Source organism: Microcaecilia unicolor, chromosome 4, assembly GCF_901765095.1.
Source record: "Microcaecilia unicolor chromosome 4, aMicUni1.1, whole genome shotgun sequence".
Classification (NCBI taxonomy): Eukaryota; Metazoa; Chordata; class Amphibia; order Gymnophiona; family Siphonopidae; genus Microcaecilia; species Microcaecilia unicolor.
In genome coordinates, this window is record NC_044034.1 from 198,136,768 (window position 1) to 198,160,022 (window position 23,255).

General features: G+C 45.1%; 1 protein-coding gene across 2 annotated transcripts in view; it reads left to right on the forward strand.

Annotated features, from left to right (window-relative positions):
* Window positions 1-1,487: 1,487 nt before the first annotated feature.
* Window positions 1,488-23,255, forward strand: part of CARS1 (cysteinyl-tRNA synthetase 1) — a 256,464-nt gene continuing 234,696 nt past the window's right edge. Inside the window, exons 1-2 of one of the 2 annotated variants that reach the window (XM_030201116.1) lie at window positions 1,488-1,578; window positions 18,441-18,686. In XM_030201116.1, coding sequence (XP_030056976.1) covers window positions 1,557-1,578; window positions 18,441-18,686 — 268 coding nt within the window. In that variant the 5' untranslated portion in view covers window positions 1,488-1,556. The remainder of the gene's footprint in view (window positions 1,579-18,440; window positions 18,687-23,255) is intronic. The other variant, XM_030201118.1, reaches the window with a different exon arrangement.

The window sequence follows — 23,255 nt, forward strand, 5'->3', positions numbered from 1 at the left end:
TAGTATGTATTTGTTAACCAGCAGCTAGATAACAAATTGTAGTAGTCAGCAATTTAGGGCAGCTGGCTCTGCCAGCCCAGTCTCGTGATCCATGCATAGAGGCTGTATTGTGTAAATGTGCTGGAACACTGAAATAAGTTACTGTTTTGCTGCAGTTTATACTATTTTGCTGTAAAGGACAATTTATTGTGCTTAGCTAAAAGAAGCCGTAACCAGATAGCAGAAACCAGCTGGAACTTGTGCTGCTTATCAGTATATTGCCTTATATGGTATATGCAATGCCAAATAACTGTGAATAGACTAGAGACCAGTGTTGGAAATAGAGGGTTGTGTGCAAAGCCAAGGATAAGTTTCGTTTCCTGGGTTCTGTGTAAGATCCTCTGTCTGTAACTGCGCATGACTACTGATAAGAGTGTATAAGAACGAGTGTCAGGTGACGCTGGGGGGGCAGTATTCTGAGATTGTACTCGGGGCTGTCTGAATTGCTAGCAATAAAAAAGCTGTTTTGTTTTGGAACCAATTTGCCTTTCGTCTCCTGATTTCCCACCTGTTTCAATATCACCCCTCTTCTCAAGTCACTTCAGTGGCTTCCGATCAGGTACCACATACAATTCAAGCTTCTCTTATTAACCTACAAATGCACTCAATCTGCAACCCCTCATTACCTCTCTACCCTCATCTCCCCTTACGCTCCTACCCATAATCTCCGCTCACAGGACAAATCCCTCCTCTCAGTACCCTTCTCCACCACCGCCAACTCCAGGCTCCGCCCTTTCTGCCTCGCCTCACCCTATGCTTGGAATAAACTTCCTGAGCCCATACGCCAAGCCCCCTTCCTGCCCATCTTCAAATCCTTGCTCAAAGCCCACCTCTTCAATGTCGCTTTCGGCACCTAACCATTATTCATCTATTCGGGAAATCTAGACTGCCCCAATTTGATTGACTGCACTTTTTTGTCCTTTAGATTGTAAGCTCCTTCGAGCAGGGACTGTCCTCTGTGTTAAATTGTACAGCGCTGCGTAACCCTGGTAGCGTTTTATAAATATTAAGTAGTAGTAGCAGATATGGGAAGCTTTCAAATAAATTAAAAAGCTGTCCAGAAATCAATCTATCTATCTTTTGTCCTCCACCTTTGAAGGCACTGCCTATCCAACTGAAACAGCTTTAGACGTTACAGATGGACCAGGTATAGGCAATCTCTTATTTCTAATAATCTTTTGCTATGGTTTTGAATAGCGTTTGCTATTGTTTTGGGTGTAGTAAAACCGCGGCAAGCTCCGCCTACTGACTTCAGCTCTTACAGTGTACTAGATAGTCTCATTTCGTCTCCTGTCTATTAAACCTCCTTGGGCTCTACCAACAAAACAACGACAGAAGATACGTTCCATCAAGTGACAGAATCTTTGTTGTAGGACGCTAAAGTTCTGCACTCTGGTTGCCTGGTTACGAGCCGTACCGGAAATTGCGTAAAAGGCGTTTCCGGACACGTTGTGTTGATAGGTCGCACTCGCATCAGACTATTCTAAAAACGGGGTTAAGCAAGCGGAGGAGGAGGAATGGCGGCTGGTGGAGAACAGGGTTAGTACTGCTGGATTGTGTTTGCTTTGTGGGGACGTGAAGTGATTGCGTGAATAAGGGAGTACGTAGAGTATCATTTAAAGTGACGGAAAGGCTATATCTTTTTGAGCGGGAGCCGTTCAAAGGATGTTTAGCTGCCATGTGAAAAATCTATCTTTGATTTCTTTTACTTTTCTTTCGGAGTGTAGCGCTGCACTCTTTTTGTGCTGTAACCCAGTCCACTCCAACTCAATTGAACAGTGTATGGTGGAAACTAAACGATAACAGAATCCAAAGGAGCGTGGAGAGAAATACGAGAATCAATTGTGGAATACCTAAAACAATGAACGCAGTTGGGAAGACAAGATGGGCCTTACGGTCCTTATGTGCAATCTAGTTCCGTGTTTCCTTGTAACTTGCCACAAAAGCAATTTGTGCAGTAAACACTATGTACGAGAAGCAACCAGTGTGCAGATCCCCCTCCAACCCTACTCTTCTGTTGCTTGTGGCAATTCCGATGGTTTCCCTTGTAATTTGCACTGTTGCAGGAATTACCACTATTGTTAGCAGAATCTGTGGTACTTCAGGAGTCAAACACCACACACCAGAATGAGAGAGAAATCTTCTTTATTTGCCAGCAAACAAAGTAGGACATCAGCTCTAGCTCTCTCTGTGTCCTGTCCTTCTGTGTCTCTTCTTCTGAGCTCTCTCTGGTCTCAGCTCCTTCTCTTCTTCTAATGTAAGCTGCTTCTGCTCCCAGTTATATACCCTTCTAGCCCCCCTTTCTCACCGGATGGTAAAGAATAGATTGATTACCCTGGCTTGAACTAATTATTACTTACACATTACTTAAAAATATCAGTTACATAGGTTTGAGATTTCCTAAACTGACCTATGACCTGGGGCCTCTCAAACTAGACAATGTGGCACCTATATCCTGCGTTTTATTATTAAATTCTCATATTCCCAGTCATATGGGTTCATTGAGGGGCTAATCTTGCTTAATGGCACACAGACATGGTTTGTTATTACTTTCAGGAGACCAGTCCTTCATTTAGCTATTCATCAAGGAGAAGGGAGTTGACTTGTCCTGACCTCTTTCACCTAGCTAGGACTGTGGATAATTCAAACCAGATGATGACCTCTTAAACTGCAGACAAAGCTCACTTGAAAAGTCAGACACTGGATTGAAAAGATATTCTACATAGAAATAGAACTTATTAATTAAACAGAATAAAACATATTTTAAAATAAGCAGAAATCAGAATTCCTTTTAAGACAAAATCTAAATTATCAAGAATATCTATATCTACTCTATCTTCTTCTAAACAGCGTTAGCCTAATCTTTTTAAAACTGCAGTATGCCTTGCTTGCTGATCCCCTCGAGATTGAATGGCATCCAGAGGTGGTAAATATGAACTAGCCTTAACAATCTATCATTCAAAAAGGGACAAAGAAAGTTTCATTTCTCACTGACCTTTCTAACCTGTAGTCTAGCAAAAGCTAGACTTCTGAGTAATTAAACCCAGATGGCATTCTTCCACTTGCAGGACTGAAAAGTTAAACACCAAATTAATATGATTTCTTTGCCCAGGCTGCCTCAGCACAAGTTTGTAACTTATGAGGCGTAATATAAATCCTCCAAGCTTTAATCAATAGTTGCCAATATATGAAGACAATTAGAGATGCTTGGCGCTCTATCATATTTATTTTCACAAACACGTACTTCCTTAATATTTTATTCCTTTTATTGAATGTAATCCATTGATTCATATACAAAATTGATTGTATCACCACATAAATGAAGAAAGAGACCTTAAATCAGTGTTTTCTATGAACTTAAGACCATGTACTTGACCCTTTATAATACATATTGTCCTTTGGTTGATTCAAAAAGATATGCTTATTAGCACAAAAACTAAGCAGCCCCAAACCCAGGGGTTCCTTCCACTCCTGACACTTTGTGCTTGCTCAGTCAGTGGATCAGCGTAGCTTGTCAGAGGCTTCCTGGAATCTGCATGCTGTTTTCAGTCTTAAACTCCCTCTGACTCCTCCTCGAGCTCCCTCTGACTCATCAATCACTGCTGGTTCCTGATGCATTTCGGACAAAAGCCTTCCTCAGGAGGAACATCTCTCACCCCCCTAAAACAACACATAACTTTAACTAATTTCTGATATCATCCCATGGCTTTCAATACCATCTTTATGCCGATTACTCCCAAATTTACCTCTACCCCTGAAATCTCAACCAGCATCCAGACCAATGTTTCAGCCTGCCTATCTGATATCGCTGCCTGGATGTCTCAACGTCATCTGAAATTTAACATGGCCAAAACCGAGCTTCTCATCTTTCCTCCTAAACCTACCTCTCCTCTCCCCCCTTTCTCTGTTTCTGTGGATAACACTCTCATTCTCCCTGTCTCATCAGCTCGTAACCTTGGGGTCATCTTTGACTCCTCCCTCTCCTTCTCTGCTCATATTCAACAGATTGCCAAAACCTGTTGTTTCTTTCTCTATAACATTAGCAAAATCCGTCCCTTCATCTCTGAGCACTCTACCAGGACCCTCATCCACACTCTTATCACCTCTCGTCTTGATTATTGTAACCTGCTTCTCACCGGCCTCCCTCTTAGCCATCTCTCTCCTCTTCAATCAAGCCAAAACTCTGCTGTACGGCTCATTTTCTGCCAAAGTTGCTAATCTCACAGCCCTCTCCTTAAGTCACTTCACTGGCTCCCTATCCGTTTCCGTATTCAGTTCAAGGTTCTCTTATTGACCTATAAGTGCATTCACTCTGCCGCTCCCCAGTACCTCTCCACTCTCGTCTCTCCCTACGCCCTCCCTTGAGTTCTCCGTTCTGTAGAAAAATCTCTCTTATCCACCCCCTTCTCCTCTACTGCTAATTCTAGATTCCGTTCCTTTTATCTTCCTGAGCCTGTACGTCTAGCCCCGTCTTTGGCCGTTTTCAAGTCCAGACTTAAAGCCCACCTCTTTACCACTGCTTTTGACTCCTAACCATTACTCACTTGCCCTGTCCTTTATCCTCACCTCTTTATTCCCTTACCCTTAATTGTGCTGTCTGTTTTCCTGTCTTATCTAGATTGTAAGCTCTTTGAGCAGAGACTGTCTCTTTTTGTGTATGGTGTACAGCACTGCATATGTCTTGTAGCGCTATAGAAATGATAAATAGTAGTAGTAGTAGATGCTAAAGATAACTTACTCCTTCCTGGACAAGGTGAAGGAACTTGTGCAATATCTGTTATACGTAAACACTCGCATCCACAGAGCTGGCATCTGCGCATCAGTCCTGGTTATAGACTACTTGCACATGTTTGTACATTCAAATTTTTCTTTGTATATACTTGGAATCAATGAAATTGATGTAGTTAGGGCAAGCTTTGTGATACGTATTGTGAATAAAGTCGTATATGTGACTGCCAATATCCTGGAATTGATGTGGGAGAGACTGACCACTATTTGTGAACTCAAGGAGCAAACTATAATTAGCAACTTTGTATTGTAGTGAAGGCAATTTTAAATTCTGCTGCCGTGTAGGAAGTCAGAGGAAATAAAACTTTTTAATAAGGTAGGGATGACTTGTGGATGGTGCCATTGTGGGGGTCTCGTCTGCATTGGTCATTAGGGGCAGAAATGCGCCTTCTGTAAAAGACACAGTTGCTGAATGGCAGTACCTTGTGACATATGAGCTTTAAATAGTGAACATATGGTAAGCCCATTCATAGATTTGCCTTTCAGGCGTATAATGGTTTATAGAGGTGCTCATTTTCAAAGCACATAGACTACAAAGTTACTCAGAGGGACATTTTCGAAAGAAACGTCGAAATCAGAATTTGGACGTTTTACAAAGACGTCAAAATTCCGAACAGGAAAGAAGGTAATTTTCGAAAAAGATGGATGTCTATCTTTTGTGTTGGAAAATACTATGGGCGTCCTGTGATTTGGATGTTTTTTGATTTGGACGTCTTTGTTTTTCGGCCATTTTCGGGAAAAAAAACCTTGTCCAAGTGTAATTCAAGCCATTGGGACGTAGGAGGAGCCAGCATTTTTAATAGAATGGTCCCCCCTGACATCCCAGGACAGCAATAGGGCACCCTAGGGGACACTGCAGTGGACTTCATAAAATGCTCCCAGGTATACATCTGACAATTGTTCCCTTACCTTGTGTGCTGAGCCACCCAAAATCCACTACCCCTAACTGTACACCACTACCATAGCCCTTACGGGTGAAGAGGGCACCTATAAGTGGGTACAGTGGGTTTCTGGTGAGTTTTGGAGGGCTCACAGTTTCCTCCACAAGTGAATAGGTAGTGGGGGTATGGGCCTGGGTCCACCTGTCTGAAGTGCAGTGCACCTACTACTAAACTACTTCAGGGACCTGCATGCTGCTGTAATGGACCTGAGTATGACATCTGAGGCTGGCAGTAATGTTCTTCAACGCACTTTTTTGGGGGGTGGGAGGGGGTTAATGACCACTGGGGGAGTAAGGGGAGGTCATCCCTGATTCCCTCCAGTGGTCATCTGGTCATTTGGGGCGCCTTTTTGTGCCTTATAATAAAAACAGGTCTAGCTCAAAACGTCTAAGTTTTAGTGCTGGACGTTTTTGCTTTGTTCCATTATGGCTGAAAGACATCAAAGTCTTAGGAATGCCCAAGTCCCGCGTTGAACACATCCCTGATACTCCCCCTTGAGATTTGGACATCCTTCTGACGGACTTCGGAGAAAGACTTCCAAAATGAGGTTTCGATTATACTGATTTGGATGTTTCTGTGAGATGGATGTCCAAATGCTGGCTTATTTCAGTTTTTGGACATCTATCTCTTTTGAAAATGAGCCTGTAACTTTTTAAGTCTGTGCTTTGAAAATGAGCCTCTTAGAGGGGCATAATTGAACGTCACCGGCGAAATAAATCGCTGGCGGCGCAACAGCTGGCTGGAACCGTATTTTCGAAAAAGATGGCCAGCCATCTTTTTTTTCGATAATACGGTTTCCATATCATCATGCTGATCAATCCATAGACTGGTGGGTTGTGTCCATCTATCAGCAGGTGGAGATAGAGAGCAAACTTTTGCCTCCCTATATGTGGTCATGTGCTGCCGGAAAGTCCCCAGTATGTTCTCTATCTCAGCAGGTGGTGGTCACACACAGCAGCAGCTCTGGCTAGGCCTCCAAGCCTAATTTTTAGGTTTTGTTGAGTGCCTGGGGTTGAGGGCTCTTCTTGAGCAAGTACAAATCTGGTGGCGCCAGGTCCCTCCTTTTCTCCCCCCTCCCGCTGGCTCCGTTAAAAAAAAAAAAAAAAAAAAAATTTTGAACGTCCTTAAAGGCGTTTATTTCTACGTTTATTGCAGCTACTCACTGGGACACCAGGTCGTTACAGCTCGGAGCGGAAAGCAGGTAATTTTTACCTTTTTATAGCGGGCAGGGGGTTCCCCGATTGATCTCCACGTGGCATATGGCGTCGGAGGGCGAGGGCGCAAAGAGTCGCTCCCCGGATCGCTTGGGCGCTTCTAGAGGGGATGCGGGGGTCTTAAAGTCTGATTCGCCCTTGTTGGGTGACAGTTTCGTGACCGATGAGTGTCCCGGTCCTTCCTCCGGTGTGGCGGTTTTTCCCGCCATAAACGCCCATCCCCCGCTGCTCGCCTCCGCCATCTTGGCCTGCCACGCGGCTCGGACGGCTTCTTCTTGGGCCGCCCTTGAGGTAGGAGACATTAATGCCATGAACGCCCTTAATTTGGGCGACGGCACAAAAGCGGCTAAAGTTAAGCGCCGTTCCTCCCTGCGCGGCTCCTTCGCGGAGTGTCGCGCCGGACGCCATCTTGGATGCGCAGCATGTCTCTCCCCCGCTCTTGCGAGCGCCGGTTGAGGGTGCGTCTAGGGCTGTAGCCCAGGCTGCGGAAGTGCACAGTTTGGGGGGTTTCTCCCCCGAGTTTGTTTTGCTGCTGCATCAGGCCTTCCTTATGCTAAACGCTGCCCCTGCTCCCTCGTCTGGTAAAGAGGTTGAGGCCCCCGGAGGTAAACGCCCTCAGGTTGATTCCCAGGCCTTGGAGGACTTTGTCTCCTCCGATGTAGATGAGGGCAGCGTATCTGAGTTCTCCCAACGGTCCTTTGCGGATTCCTTGGAGGAGACGGATCCCCGCTCGGATGGAGCGGATGACCCCTCTGCAGCGCGGCTTTTTAGCTCAGAGGATTTGCCCAACCTGTTGGTGCAGGCCATGGGCATTTTGAAGATTTCCTCTTTGGAGGACGTCTCTCCCTCAGCCCCTGTTGGCTCTGCCATTATGCTGGGGACGAAGCGCCCGCCTAGAACCTTCCACGTGCATGATGCCATGCACACCTTAATTTCGGCTCAATGGGATGTCCCGGAAGCGAGCCTTAAAGTGGCTAGGGCTATGTCCCGCCTCTATCCTTTGCCTGAAAGTGAACATGAGGCCTATCTGTGGCCTACCGTGGATTCTTTAATCACTGCGGTGACTAAGAAAACGGCGTTGCTGGTGGAAGGTGGCACGGCCCTAAAGGACGCCCAAGACAGAAGATTGGAGGCGGCCTTAAGGTCGTCCTTTGAGGCGGCTGCTTTAAGTTTGCAGGCCTCAGTTTGCGGCTCCTATGTGGCCAGGGCGTGCCTGACTATGGTACAGCGGGCTTCCCCCTCGGATCATTCCTTGAGGGCTGATTGGCCGGCCCTGGAATCGGGCTTAGCCTATTTGGCAGACTTGCTGTATGATGTCTTGAGGGCCTCAGCTAAAGGCATGGCTCAGACAATCTCTGTGCGGCGGTGGCTTTGGCTGAAGCATTGGTCTGCTGACCACGCCTCTAAATCCCGCCTGGCTAGATTGCCTTTTAAAGGCAAGCTGCTCTTTGGGGTCGAGCTGGACAAAATCGTGACCGATCTCGGCACGTCTAAGGGCAAGAAGTTACCAGAGGTCATGGCTCGGGCTAGTACTCGCCCTGGTACCTCCAGAGGACAGTTTCAGGAAGCCCGTCGGTACCGCCCGGGCAGGTCGGGCTCCTCTGCCCCCTCTTTCTTCAAGAGGAACTTCTCCCCCAAGCAGCATTCCTTTCGCAGAGACCGCCGTCCCGGAGGTGCTCCCTCCGGTCCTCCCCCAGGGTCTCGTACCCAATGACGGGGCCTTGGTCCACGCCCCAGTGCAGATTGGAGGACGGCTGTCCTCGTTTCTGGGCGAGTGGACCACAATAACTTCAGACGCTTGGGTGCTGGAAGTCATCAGAGACGGCTACAAGCTAGAGTTCTGCCGACCCTTAAGAGACGGGTTTGTACTCTCTCCCTGCAAGTCTCCGGTCAAAGCTGTGGCAGTGCAGCAGACCTTGGTCAATCTGATCCGCCTGGGTGCGGTCGTTCCGGTGCCAGAAAGTCAGCTTGGCAAGGGGCGTTACTCCATTTTCTTTGTGGTACCAAAGAAAGGAGGTTCTGTACGGCCTATCCTCGACCTCAAAGGGGTCAATCGGGCCTTGAAAGTTCGGCACTTTCGCATGGAGACTCTCCGCTCTGTTATAGCGGCAGTGAAGGCAGGGGAGTACCTGGCATCCTTGGACATCAAGGAAGCGTACTTGCATATTCCCATCTGGCCTCCTCATCAACGCTTTCTGCGTTTTGCAGTCCTGGGCCGACACTTCCAGTTCAGAGCCCTCCCGTTCGGGTTGGCTACTGCTCCGCGGACCTTCTCCAAAGTAATGGTGGTCATCGCGGCCTTCCTGAGGAAGGAAGGAGTACAAGTCCATCCTCATCTGGACGACTGGTTGATCCGAGCCCCCTCTTATGCAGAGTGCGGCAAAGCTGTGAACCGGGTGGTTGCTCTTTTGAGCTCCCTGGGGTGGATCATCAACTGGGAGAAAAGCCAGCTGCGCCCAACTCAGTCCCTGGAGTATCTGGGAGTTCGATTCGACACCCAAGTGGGCAGAGTGTTCCTGCCAGACAATCGGATTGTCAAGCTTCAGGCTCAGGTGGACCAGTTCCTAGTAGCCTCTCCTCTTCGGGCTTGGGACTATGTGCAGCTGTTGGGCTCTATGACGGCCACGATGGAAGTAGTGCCCTGGGCCAGGGCTCATATGAGACCACTACAACACTCTCTGCTGCAGCGCTGGACTCCGATGTCGGAGGATTATGCTGTGCGCCTTCCCTTGGACCCAGCAGCGCGCAAGGCGCTGAGCTGGTGGACGCAGACAGACCAGTTGTCTGCAGGTATGCCTCTGGTGACCCCGGAGTGGATTGTTGTCACGACGGACGCCTCTTTGTCGGGCTGGGGAGCCCACTGCTTGGGAAGGACAGCGCAGGGGCTCTGGTCTCCTGCAGAGGCAAAGTGGTCTATCAACCTCCTGGAACTCAGAGCCATTCGGTTGGCGCTTTTGGAGTTCATCCCGGTACTGGCGTGGAAGCCAGTACGGGTCCTGTCTGACAATGCCACGGCTGTGGCCTATGTCAACCGCCAGGGAGGTACCAAGAGCGCCCCTCTAGCCAAGGAGGCTATGAATCTTTGCCAGTGGGCGGAAGCGAACCTGGAACAGCTGTCAGCGGCCCACATTGCCGGAGTCATGAATGTCAAGGCGGACTTTCTCAGTCGCCATACCTTGGAGCCCGGAGAGTGGCAGCTATCTGCTCAGGCGTTCTTGGACATCACGAAGCGCTGGGGCCAGCCGAGCCTAGATCTGATGGCGTCATCGGCCAATTGCCAAGTGCCGCGCTTTTTCAGCAGAGGACGGGACCCTCGATCCCTGGGAGTAGATGCTCTTCTCCAACAGTGGCCGACACAAGAGCTTCTCTATGTGTTCCCGCCCTGGCCCATGCTGGGCAGGGTGCTAGACCGGGTGGCAAAGCATCCAGGCCGGATAATCCTGGTGGGTCCGGATTGGCCCAGACGTCCCTGGTATGCGGACTTGATCAGGCTCTCAGTCGACGATCCTCTGCGGCTGCCAGTGGAGCAGGGCCTGTTACATCAGGGTCCCGTGGTGATGGAGGATCCCTCCCCCTTTGGTCTTACGGCCTGGCTATTGAGCGGCAGCGTCTGAGAAAGAAGGGCTTCTCAGACAAGGTCATCGCCACTATGCTGACAGCGAGGAAGCGCTCTACTTCTACTGCTTACGCCAGGGTTTGGCATATCTTTGCAGCGTGGTGTGAAGCAGGCTCACTTTCTCCCTTCACTGCTCCAATTTCTTCAGTGTTGGCATTCCTGCAAGAAGGTCTGGAGAAAGGCCTGTCGCTCAGTTCCCTTAAAGTCCAGGTAGCGGCTCTGGCTTGCTTCAGGGGCCGCCTGAAGGGTGCTTCCCTGGCTTCGCAGCCAGATGTGGTGCGCTTTTTCAAGGGAGTTAATCACCTGCGCCCTCCTCTGCACTCAGTGGTGCCTGCGTGGAATCTCAACCTGGTGCTAAGAGCATTGCAGAAGCCGCCTTTTGAACCCTTGTCGAGACCATCTCTGAAAGACCTGACGTTGAAAGCAGTCTTTTTGGTGGCTATCACTTCAGCCAGAAGAGTTTCCGAGCTCCAGGCACTCTCATGTCGAGAGCCTTTTCTGCAGTTCACTGAGGCAGGAGTGACTATTCGCACAGTGCCTTCCTTCCTGCCCAAGATTGTTTCTCGCTTCCATGTGAATCAGCAGCTCTGTCTCCCTTCCTTTCGGAGGGAGGACTACCCGGAGGAATACTCTGCTCTCAAATGTCTGGATGTGAGACGTGTCATCATCAGATACTTGAAAATGACCAATGATTTCCGGAAATCGGATCATCTGTTTGTCCTGTTTGCAGGTCCTCGTAAGGGTCTGCAGGCTGCTAAGCCTACAGTGGCAAGATGGGTCAAGGAAGCCATTGCAGCGGCTTATGTGGCCGCGGGGAAGGTGCCGCCTATCCAGCTGAAGGCTCACTCCACTAGAGCTCAGGCGGCCTCGATGGCAGAGGCCGGGTCCGTCTCCTTGGAAGAGATTTGCAAGGCGGCAACTTGGGCTTCGGCCCATACCTTTTCCAGGCATTACCGCTTGACTGTGGCTGCTCGGGCGGAGGCCCGGTTTGGAGCTTCAGTGTTGCGGTCAGGGATTTCTATGTCCCGCCCTGGGTGAGTACTGCTTCGGTACATCCCACCAGTCTATGGATTGATCAGCATGATGATATGGAAGGTAAAATTATGTATCATACCTGATAATTTTCTTTCCATTAATCATAGCTGATCAATCCATAGCCCCTCCCAGATATCTGTACTGTTTATATTCTGGTTGAATTTTAGGTTCAAGTTTAGTCTGCAGTTACTTCAGGAGGACTTCGTGTTCAAGTTTTTTCACTTGGATTCTTCAAGAGTTGAGACGAGTTTGTGTTACAGTGAGCTGCTGCATTCCTCTCCCCTCCGTTTTACGGGGCTGGATTGAGACTTAAATTCTGCCGGCACTCCCTCCCGCTTCGTGCGGCTTTAGGGCAGCTTTGTACCCCTCCCGCTTCGGCGGTGTTAGGGTTAGTCAGCTCCTCCCGCGGTTGCGGTTGCAGGATAAGCCAGATCCCCCCGCATCGGCGGGTGTGGTGTCCCTCCCCCGCTCCGCGGGGATGAGCTGGACGGATTCCCCTCCCCCACTTGTGTGGGGATGAGCTGGGTTAATTCCCCTCCCCCGTTTCGGCGGTGGTGAGCTGGGCAGAGTGTCCCTTTGTGGGTGTAATTCTCTAAGTGCTGAGTCCTGCGGATGGAGCTTTGATATCGACATACTGAGGAGTTTCCGGCAGCACATGACCACATATAGGGAGGCAAAAGTTTGCTCTCTATCTCCACCTGCTGGTAGATGGACACAACCCACCAGTCTATGGATTGATCAGCTATGATTAATGGAAAGAAAATTATCAGGTGTGATACATAATTTTACCTTAGCCTGGCCAAATGCCAGAGTTTGCCGGGGTTGAGATCGCCGGTTTTGTTTTTCAGCGATAATGGAAAAAACTGCCGGCCATCTCAAACCCGGCGAAATGCAAGGCATTTGGTCATGGGAGGAGCCAGCATTTGTAGTGCACTGGCCCCCCTGACATGCCAGGACACCAACTGGGCACCCTAGGGGTCAGTGTGGTGGACTTCAGAAAAACCTCCCACATGCATAGCTCCCTTACTTTCGGTGCTGAGCCCCCCAACCCCCCCCCCCCCCCCAAAACCCAGTACCCAGAAATGTACAACACTACCGTAGCTCTTAGGGATGAAGGGGGCAACTACATGTGGGTACAGTGGGTTTTGGAGGGCTCCCATTTACCAGCACAAGTGTTACAGGTGGGGGGGGGGGGGATGGGCCTGGGTCCGCCTGCCTTAAGTGCACTGTGGTACCCATTAAAAATGCTCCAGGGACCTACATACACGCAGGCCTCTAGGACTTGTTGCTGCTGTATAACCTTGGCACACCAGTTGACACCTGAAGACTAATCTCTTTGAAAAAGTCCTTTATTTGAATAAGCACGTTTACTCACAGTTAACTGCAGATCAGAGGTTGTGCCCCACTGGCAAAGAGTCTCCCTGGTACTGAGATTAGCAGTAGGTCAGAGCTGGCAGAATGGTGTACAATGCCCTCTTTCAGCAACTTGGGTAACACATGAAAGAGATCTAAAACTGGCTTACAAAAATAGCCACTACCTCATGGACTACCAGAAACAAAACTGGACACACTCTGACCCAGTTAGCAGGGGGAAAAGCACCATGGGAGTAGAGCCCACTACCCTACACCCACCACAATGCATTGCTGATGTGACTCTGCAGTGCACCTAACAGAAAAGGTGTCACACTCACCCGAGAGCCACATCACAACCAGGGAAAGGCTGTCAGAGGATAGAACACATTCTGCTGTCATAGAGGTGGGTACGGCATTTGAGGCTGGCATAGAGGCTGGCAAAATATGTTTATAATTGTGTTTTTAGTGTGGGAGGGGGTTGGTGACCACTGGGGGAGTACGGGGAGGTCATCCCCGATTCCTTCTGGTGGTCATCTGGTCAGTTGGCGCACCTTTTTGAGGCTTGGTTGTGAAAATTAAAGGACCAAGTAAACCCGGCGAAATACTGCTGAACGCCGCTTTTTTTTCCCATTATCCGTGAAAGCTGGCCATCTGGTAGCCACGCCCATGCCCACCCATGTCCCGCCTTTACTACACCGCCAACACGCCCCCTTGAACTTTTGCCGGCGAGGCGATGGGAAAGCGGCGATGCTGTCAAAAAAGCAGCTTTCGATTATACCGATTTGGCCGCTTTTGAGAGATCGCCGGCCATCTCCCGATTTATGGCTGGCGATCACTTTCGAAAATAAGCTTGTTAGTAACATAGTAGATGATGGTGAAAAATACCAGCTGTTTAGTTTGCCCAGTTATTCCCATCAAGGTTGATTGTTTTAACATCTTTCTGTTTCAGACAATTTTTATTTGTTGTTTTATTATGTTATACTCTACCGTCATCTGAGCATACAAGATCTCTCACATTGTTCATACCCAGTACCCTATGTCTAATCACAAAACTTTGTGATTATCTAAATAGTTACCAATACTAGCATGACCACTGCCTGAGCATCTTGTCTCATAGGCCCATTTCATAGTTTTGCTGGAAAGACCCAGCTGTGTGAGCAGCAATGAAGACACAGGTTCTAAAAAAAAAAAAAAAAAAGGCCGATAGCATTTCTGCATTTGGAAGGACAAATCCTTCAACTCAGTTTTAAAAATGAAATGGCCATTATTTTTGTTCTCATAGGTCTATAGGATTTATTTACCACCTTTTTGAAGAAATTCCCTTGAGACAGTGGACTTAGGCAATAAGTGAATAAAGCAGTAAAAAAAATTCAAGTAACAGTACACACTATAACATAGTATGCTACTTTCAATGTCAACATAACAAATTAAAACATCTTAATAGAGAAACACTTTATATATATATATAATTTCTTTCTTTCTCGCTTGTACTAGTAGTTATACATTTCACTTGTAAAAAAATTATATTACAGAACTTGAATAATATGAAACAGTAATTAGGTTGAACATGAGAGGCTTGTGCACAGTTTTGGATAATACCAATTCTTGCTGTTAGGGGCAATTCATTAAATGCTGCTCACTAAGTACAAATTCTATGATGTATTACTTAAATCTAAAGAAGTGACAAACAAAACGGCTGCAAAATATTTAAGTGTTTTGTATCACTTCTTTAGATTTAAGTAATAAATACATTTTTAGCAGGCATGTACCAGCCAGATAGCTACAGTGACTGATTTGCATGCCGCCATGTGTAGTGAAAGAGAAAAATGAGGAATTCCTGTTGGTCCAGGTCATCTATCTATATATATAAAACTCACCCTCAACGTTCTATTGGCTTCTGACGTCACTGAAGCCAAGGTTCGTATGTTCGAAGCTCTGAAGCCTCGAAAAACACAGTCTCTGGGCCCTGCCCTCGCGTCAAACATTATGACGTTGAGGGCGGAGGCGGAGCAATTCACCAACATCGACGACGGGTGTGGGGGGGGGGGGCGGGGGGGGCACAGGAAAGCCTTGCTAGCGCCCGTTTCATTGGCTCCAGAAACAGGCCTTTTTTTAGTATATAACAGCATTTCCCCAGCTTGTTCTGATGATCTTGCAACCCAGATGGATTTTTAGGATATTCAGATGAGATAATCAACATGTACTAGGTCTCCTATGAATGCAGATATTTGTTGTGCATATTGTGAAAACCCAGCTGAGTGGGGGATCTCCAGGGCAAGTTTGGGAAACTGTGGTGTACAATGTCAAATCCAGAATGGCTCTGGTTACAGAGTAGGTAAGGAAGGGGTGGTGTGGAAACTTGGGTGGGAGAGGGTGTAAGATGAGCAGTTTTTGCAACATAAGCGATTTGAAGGTGATTGAGAGGAAATTTGGGGAGGAGGGTCACCATGTTGGTTGGAAAGGGCTTCTCTTCATTGACTGGCCTTTTTAAAATAGCTCTATAGCATAGAGGAACATCTGTGATATGCAAAATGTGTGCACTTTGAGGTGTGTGGGTGTTCTGTATATCATTACCTTAGTATGTTGGGTGCTAAAGTCTGATTGCCACATGTGAAGCTTTTGATACGTTTAATATATGGGCCCAAAAATCTTTCTTTGCCAAGACTCATTGCTTGTTTATATGAATTATTATCTTGTGCAATACGGTATACTGAAGACCCATCTCTTTAACAAGGTATACCAAAAAGATCAACAAATGTGAACTCCTCCGCATATATCCAGAATTGCCTATAATATCTGCTTGTCATATTACTATCATGTTTTATCATTATAATGTGTACCAAGATCCTTCTGTAAAACTAAATGTCTATTTTCTTATATATTTCCACCATTCATGATGTACAGTATTGCAAGCCACATTGAGCCTGCAAAGAGGTGGGAAAATGTGGGATACAAATGCAATAAATAAATATACTGCATTGTAATCATTTTGTTTAGAAAACTGAAGCATAAATAATTTAAATAAAGTGCTGTGAGCAGTATCTTAGAGTCAATGTTAATATGCTATGTTATATGTAAATATAGCAGACTATATTACAGATATGAGGCTGTTATAAATGTCTTTTTTACATGTTAGATCTGTTTTAAAGTAGCAAATTTATAATTTGTATTATGCACATAAATATTGCAGTGATTTGAACTTGAGGCCAATCCTCTTAGTTCCACTTAAATATGAAAGCAGTTCTGAAATGTAGAAAATCTTTGCTTTGTGAATTGCTAAAGATGTAACAGAACTGTAAATAGGATACAGTTGGCAGATGCTTTGCTGATCACTTTTGATTTGAATTTGTTTATTCAGTTGTTTGTGTATGCTGTAGAGTTAGTGCGCTGTGATGGTGGGTGATGTTTGCTCATTATGTTGTCCTTTTACTAAGGTGCACTAATGGATTTAGTGCAAGCTGTAGAAGTAGTGCACTGATTGTGGGTGATTGCTTATTATGGGGTACGTTTACTAAGGTGCACTAATGGATTTAGTGCACGATAATAAGACACCCATTATATTCCTGTGGGCGTCTTTTGTGTAGCAGGTGCTAAATCTGTTAGCTCATCTTAGTAAAAGGACTCCTAAGTGTGTCTTCTATTGAATAAATGGAAAATCCAGTAAAATAGACTATTGTTTTTATTCTTATTTTAGATGAATGTTGTGCTAGAGTTAAAGTTCTACACTTCTGGTAATGAGAAAAAAGCCTTCTTAGAGCAGTGGTTCTTAAGCAGTATGTGTGGCACAGTGGTGTGTCCCCAAGTGTTGGGAGGAGTGTCATCAAAAAATTTGGTGTAGACAGCAAGCCTGTGCTTTCTTTAACAGCCATCTCTGCCTGCAAACTGAGAGACCAGAAATTCAGAGTCAAGTACCTGAAAGTCCAGTAACGGCCCCTATTTCTGCTTCCCCAGTACTCCTAATGATAACTGCTGCTGCCAGCTCCATCTGGAAGTGTTGCAGGTCTACTGTTCATAGCATTAATTGTCTCCTTAATAAGACATAAGAGATCTGTTTTTACAGAAGTTTTTTGTTAAACCCGATGTAGTGAACTTTGTGCTTTCCTGTAATTGTCGGTATATTTCATGATGCGTATTTTATTTTCTTTTGCTTTGGTAATATGCAGCACGTTCCAGATTTTGTCTTTGTCCTCCATGGTTTTTAGTAACTTTTTCCCCATTTATAAAACCAGGGCTGTGGAGTCAGTACATCAAACCTTTGACTCCAACTCATCTATTTTCCTCCTCCTTTTTCCCCATTTATAAAACCAGGTCTGTGGAGTCGGTACACCAAACTGACTCCAAATCCTCTATTTTCCTACTGTCTAACTCCTTTGTCCAACTCTTTTTTTTTTTTTTTTTTTTGTTTTTTTTTTTGTTCTGGATCTAAAGTACTTGGAAATATAACTTATTATTTACCAGTACTTTAGATACAGAACAAAGATATCTATATATAAGTACAAAATGATAAATTTACCATATATTATGTTTTAAAATTTTGAAGCTGGAGTCAGTTGGTACACTTTTACCAACGCCGACTCCACCCAAGATTGCTTCTGACTCGGGCTCAACAGCTCTGTATAAAACTTTAGGTTTTTGAGTTATGGAGTATTGGAATAAAGTGCAATAAGTAATTTAATAGCAAGTGTGATGTGCACAATAATGCGGAGGATCGAGGTTCAGATCGTGGGACAGGTTCCTGCTTCCTTGATTAGCTAAGGATGCTGAAGAGATAACAACATGCACAGTCCCAGACATCATTCAAGGGTGACACCTACTGGTTAGACTTAAGGACCATATTAGTTGGGTTCTAGGGACAACCGTTTGTGGCCCCTGCCTCAAGGGTATTGCTGTAATGAGTGAGCTGAGTTGGGGGACAGATATCAAAGTGGGAAAAAAAATCCCTGGGTATTTGTAAATGAAAGCTTGTGTGCTGTTTATCTAGTAGAGGTCAGTTCCTCTTGAGCTGGAGGCCCAAAGGAACAGGACACTAACATAGTACATGGACGGTCCATCCAGTCTGCCCAACAAGATAAACTCATTTTACATGGTGTGTGATACTTTATATGTATACCTGAGTTTGATTTGTCCCTGCCTTTCTCAGGGCACAGACCGTAAAAGTCTGCCAAGCTCTGTTCCTGTACTAAAAGTTCTGAAGCTAAAATTTACATTCCAGCCCATCCATATCTATTCAGCCACTAGTTGGCCAAAATACAAATGGACTAAACTTCCAGTACTATTAAAGTACTGCTTTAATAAAAATGTACCAATTTTTTAGAGGGAGGAGGTAAGGATAGTTTCCATTGGCTGCCCAGCCTGCATCAGATTCTCTCCCATTTAGTTAGTCACCTTTGCTAGTTATAAGATGGTTTTATTGTACAATTGACTCAATGTTCTGTTTTCTTCTTTTGTTTACAGCTTTCAACTGCAGTTTTTTAGGGAGAGTTAGTGAAGAGGAGGCCAGGGTGAAAGTCTTGGATGAGTACCTCAGCAATCGTAGCTATATCTGGGGGTTTACATTTTCTCAGTCCGATGTGGAAGTGTTCAGACAATTTTCGAGGCCACCTCCTGACCAGTACTTCCATGTGGTTCGGTGGTACAGGCACATAGAAGCAATTTATGATGACAGCAATGGGAAAAGTGACATTAATAAACTCCCGACAAGTGAGTAGTATCTCTAAGTGGGTGAGCATGTTATCTGAGTTGTAGTTGTTAATATCTACAAGATGACAGCTTTTTTTTTTTTGGCTTCTCATAGTAACTTCTGGCTTTTATGGTATTTGAAACCTTTTTTTCCCATTTTAGCACAATAGAGCACGGCTAACATTCCCTTCGAGGTGCGTTGCTCCAGTTTTTTGTTCATGGGGTCGAATTGAGCCGCTTCTGCCAGACTGCTAAAAAGGACAGATCGACTGCTAGGTTTCGAAGCAACTGCTAGCAACTACTACCTTTGAACTAAATAGCCGCTTCCGAGATTGTGACAACGCTTATGTCTTGTTAAGACTAACTTACTGACATTCCAAAGTCGCCTCCTATGACAGAGGAAGGCAGTAGACATCCATCAACAGGAATGCAGTGGATAGCAGATGAAGATACTGAGAGAAACTGACAGCCACCACAGAATATACAGGGCCCCCCTGCGCAAGGCCGTGAAGGCAGGAGCAGCATCTGGAGAGAGTTATGACGCTGAGCCCATGTCACAAGAGATCACATACCAATGAATCACGCATCCTACTATCAGAACACGGCCTATTAGGAACCCCCTGAGGCATAGGTTTCTATGGAACTTTGGAAGGCTAAGTGCTTTGAAAATATGCCTGACAGTGACCCAAAACCAAAATGAATACCATTTATTTATTTATTTATTTACCAAAATGAATACCTTCAAACTACTCCTAGCAATTTAGTCCCTAACACTGATCCACATAACGCTAACCACCCCACTTGCAGAAAGCAACATCATACCCATATTACACACTCATCAAAGGCTGACTGGATACACCACATCCCATCAAACTGACAACAACTCAAATAAAGGAAAAACACCAACATGCGGACAACCACAGCAGAAGGGAAAGAAAGGTCCTACCAAAATCACACCAATAAAGAAACGACAACTAATAAAAATCCACACAACACCAAACAATTCAAGAGGGTTATACCAACGCCAGATCCGCTGTAAACAAAACAGCAATTATAACAGACTGGATTACGACAGAAAATCTTGATCTATTTTTCATCACCGAAACCTGGATCCATGACCAAAAGGACCCTATAATCCTAGACCTGTGCCCTCCGGGATGCAAAATCACACACTAGACCAGGAAGGACAAGAGAGGTGGAGGCATAACACTAATCTATCGTTCCCACTTTACCACTGAAACCACTGCCAAGTCCATAACACCTCAACTTGAAATAGCCTCATTCAGAATCCACAACAAATCTATACGTGATCAGTTGAACTGTGTCCTATTTTACAGACCACCAGGTAATTGGAATGAAAGCCAGACTAACTTCATGGACTTCATTTCAAACACATGTGTAACTAACCCCAATATACTAGTATTAGGAGACATTAACTTCCACCTAGAAGACCCAAACTCGACCTATGCATGAGAATGTAAGGAATTCCTCCTCTTATGGGATCTCAAATGGCCACATATGCATGTCAAAGGGCACACACTCGACCTCATCTCACACAAAATCTCAACTGACCAGAACCTAATAATAACAGATATCAAAAGGACACAAACACCATGGACAGATCACTACAAACTAAACTGGCACAAGAAGGGTTCATACAAGAGCGCACAACCTACAGCACAAGAGGTCAAATAGACGCAAAAACATTCTGGCAACAAATATAAAATAACGATTGGACAACACAAACGGACTCCATGTACTACCTCATAGAATGGGATAAAAGGTGCAAAAACATACTAGATGAAATAGCACCCTTACGAACAAGAACCTCACATTAGCTTAACTCGATACCATGGTTCCATGATGATCTGAAAAGTTAAAAATGCAAACCAGGAAACTCGAACGAGCATGGAAAAAAACAAAAGATGAACACACACTCCATACATGGAAACAAACCCAAAGGAAATACAAATATACATTAATTCAGACCAAAAGAACATACTATAAAACTAAAATAGGGACAGATTACAAAGACTTGAGGAAATTATACCAACTCGTGAACAAACTCCTAGACACCAACTTGGTCACTACAACAAATACAGACATCTCACCCGCAGACAAACTTGCCAAGTACTTCAATGATAAAATTGTAAACCTGTGCAACACTCTACCTCAGGACAACATCGATATCGAAAACTTCCTTAATGAGTTAGACCCTACCTTTGGAGAATACACAGCTGACCGAACCTGAACAAACTTCATTCTCCTTACCGTCAAAACAGTTACCCAGTCGATTAATAGGTTCTCCAACACCCACTGTCAACTTAGATACCTGTCCCAGCTACCTAATAAAATCCGACCCTAACCGCTTCATTGCGGACCTCACATCCCACCTAAATTACATGCTCCAGCATGGCCTCTTCCCAAAGGAAAATGGTAATATTCTACTCATCCCTATACCAAAAGATACCAAGAAAAAAACCAAATGAAATCACTAACTACCATCTAGTAGCATCTATCCCACTTGTAATCAAACTGATGGAAAGCTTGGTAACCAAACAACTTTACCGATTTACATAAACAAATTCTCAATACTACACGAATCACAATCAGGATTACGCCCCCTCCACAGCACTGAAACAGTACTAATCACTCTCCTAGCCAAATTCAAGCAGGAAATAGCAACAGGCAAAAGCATCCTTCTCCTCCAATTCGATATGTCTAGTACATTCGACATGGTAAACCATAATATACTACTAAGATTACTAGATTATTTCGGGATTGGTGGAAATATATGTAGCTGGATCAAGGGTTTCCTAACCACGAGAACATATGAAGTGAAATCAAACTCGACTATATCATCACCGTGGAAAGCAGACTGCGGAGTACCTCAAGGATCACCATTATCACCAATCCTCTTCAACCTAATGATGACCCCACTAGCCAAGTCCTTATCCAACCAAGGCCTCAACCCTATCATCTATGCAGACGATATCACAATATACATTCCATATAAACATAAACTGACAGAAATCACCAACGAAATCATGGACTCATGAGCAAATGCATTTCAACTACAACTCAAAGAAAAAACACACTGCCTTATCCTCTCATCCCAATACAGCGTGGACAGCCCCACAAATATCAACACCCCAGACTACACCCTCCCTATCTCAGACAACCTGAAAATCCTCGGCGTTACACTAGACCGTAATTTAACACTAGAGAACCAAGTGAAATCCACAACAAAGAAAATGTTCCATTCAATGTGGAAACTTAAACGCGTGAAACCATTCTTCCTGAGGGAAACATTTCGTAACCTGACACAATCAATGGTACTAAGCCACTGTTTATAGTGAAGTCTTAGAGAAGGCCATAATATGCAGTTCATAGGTGATAAATGACCTGTCAGTGGTCAGAAAAGAGTAAATCAATTCACCACTTAGACTACTGTGATGGAATTTATGCGGGATGCAAAGAACAAATTCAAAAGAAGCTTCAGACAGCCCAAAACACAGCAGCCAGACTTATATTTAGAAAAATGCAATTTGAAAGTGCAAAACCTCTCTGAGAAAAACTACACTGGCTCCCAATCAAAGAACGTATTGCCTTCAAAATCTGCACCTTGGTCCATAAAATTTATTTACGGTGAAGCCCCGGGATACATGACAGACCTTATTGACCTACCAACCAGAAACACATCTAAATCAACACGAACATATCTAAATCTGCATTACCCAAGCTGCAAAGGTCTTAAATACAAATCTACTTACCCATCCAGTTTTTCCTACATAAGCACACAACTGTAGAACGCACTACCAACAGCCGTGAAAACAACATATGACCACCGAAACTTCCGTAAATTGCTAAAGACTTGCCTGTTTGAGAAGGCATACCCTACCGATCCAACCTAAATGCCTGATCTCGGCAACACAACAAAAGTAAAGCACGTAATGGCCATAACACAACTCTTCCTCTGACTGTTCCACATGAACTTCTTATTACCGCAACATCACTTTGTGTTTGTTCACACCGGAATCTGCAAACACACCTTTGGTACTATGTAAGCCACATTGAGCCTGCAAATAGGTGGGGAAATGTGGGATACAAATGGGACAAATAAGTAATTGCAAACTTTTCCAACCCTACCAAATTCTTCCAGATGTATAATACTATGGAGTAGGTGCTTTTTATTAAATCTCAAGAACTTCTGCCATGAGGAAGTTACTGTAAAAACAGCTTCTTCTCTAGTTTCCATCCAAAGTTTGACATAGCCAACAAATCAGAAATCTCAGAATTTCCCACATAAAGATTAAGGCACAGAAGAAGGATTACAAATTAGTGTTTTCTTTTTCTTTGTTGTGCTTAGTTCCTATATTTTGCGTTCTTTTTTTCAAAGTTGTGATAGTAGGTGTATGCCAGATGTGTTGCTTATGATCAGCACTTAAGTCCCAAACCCAGCTGAAAACAAATAGAAGTTCTACTGATGTGTCCATCCAAGTAGTTGTTACCCACTCTAGGGCAGTGTTTCCAAAGTCCATTTTCTGGTGGACTTGCCAGTCAGGTTTTCAAGATATCCACAATGAATAT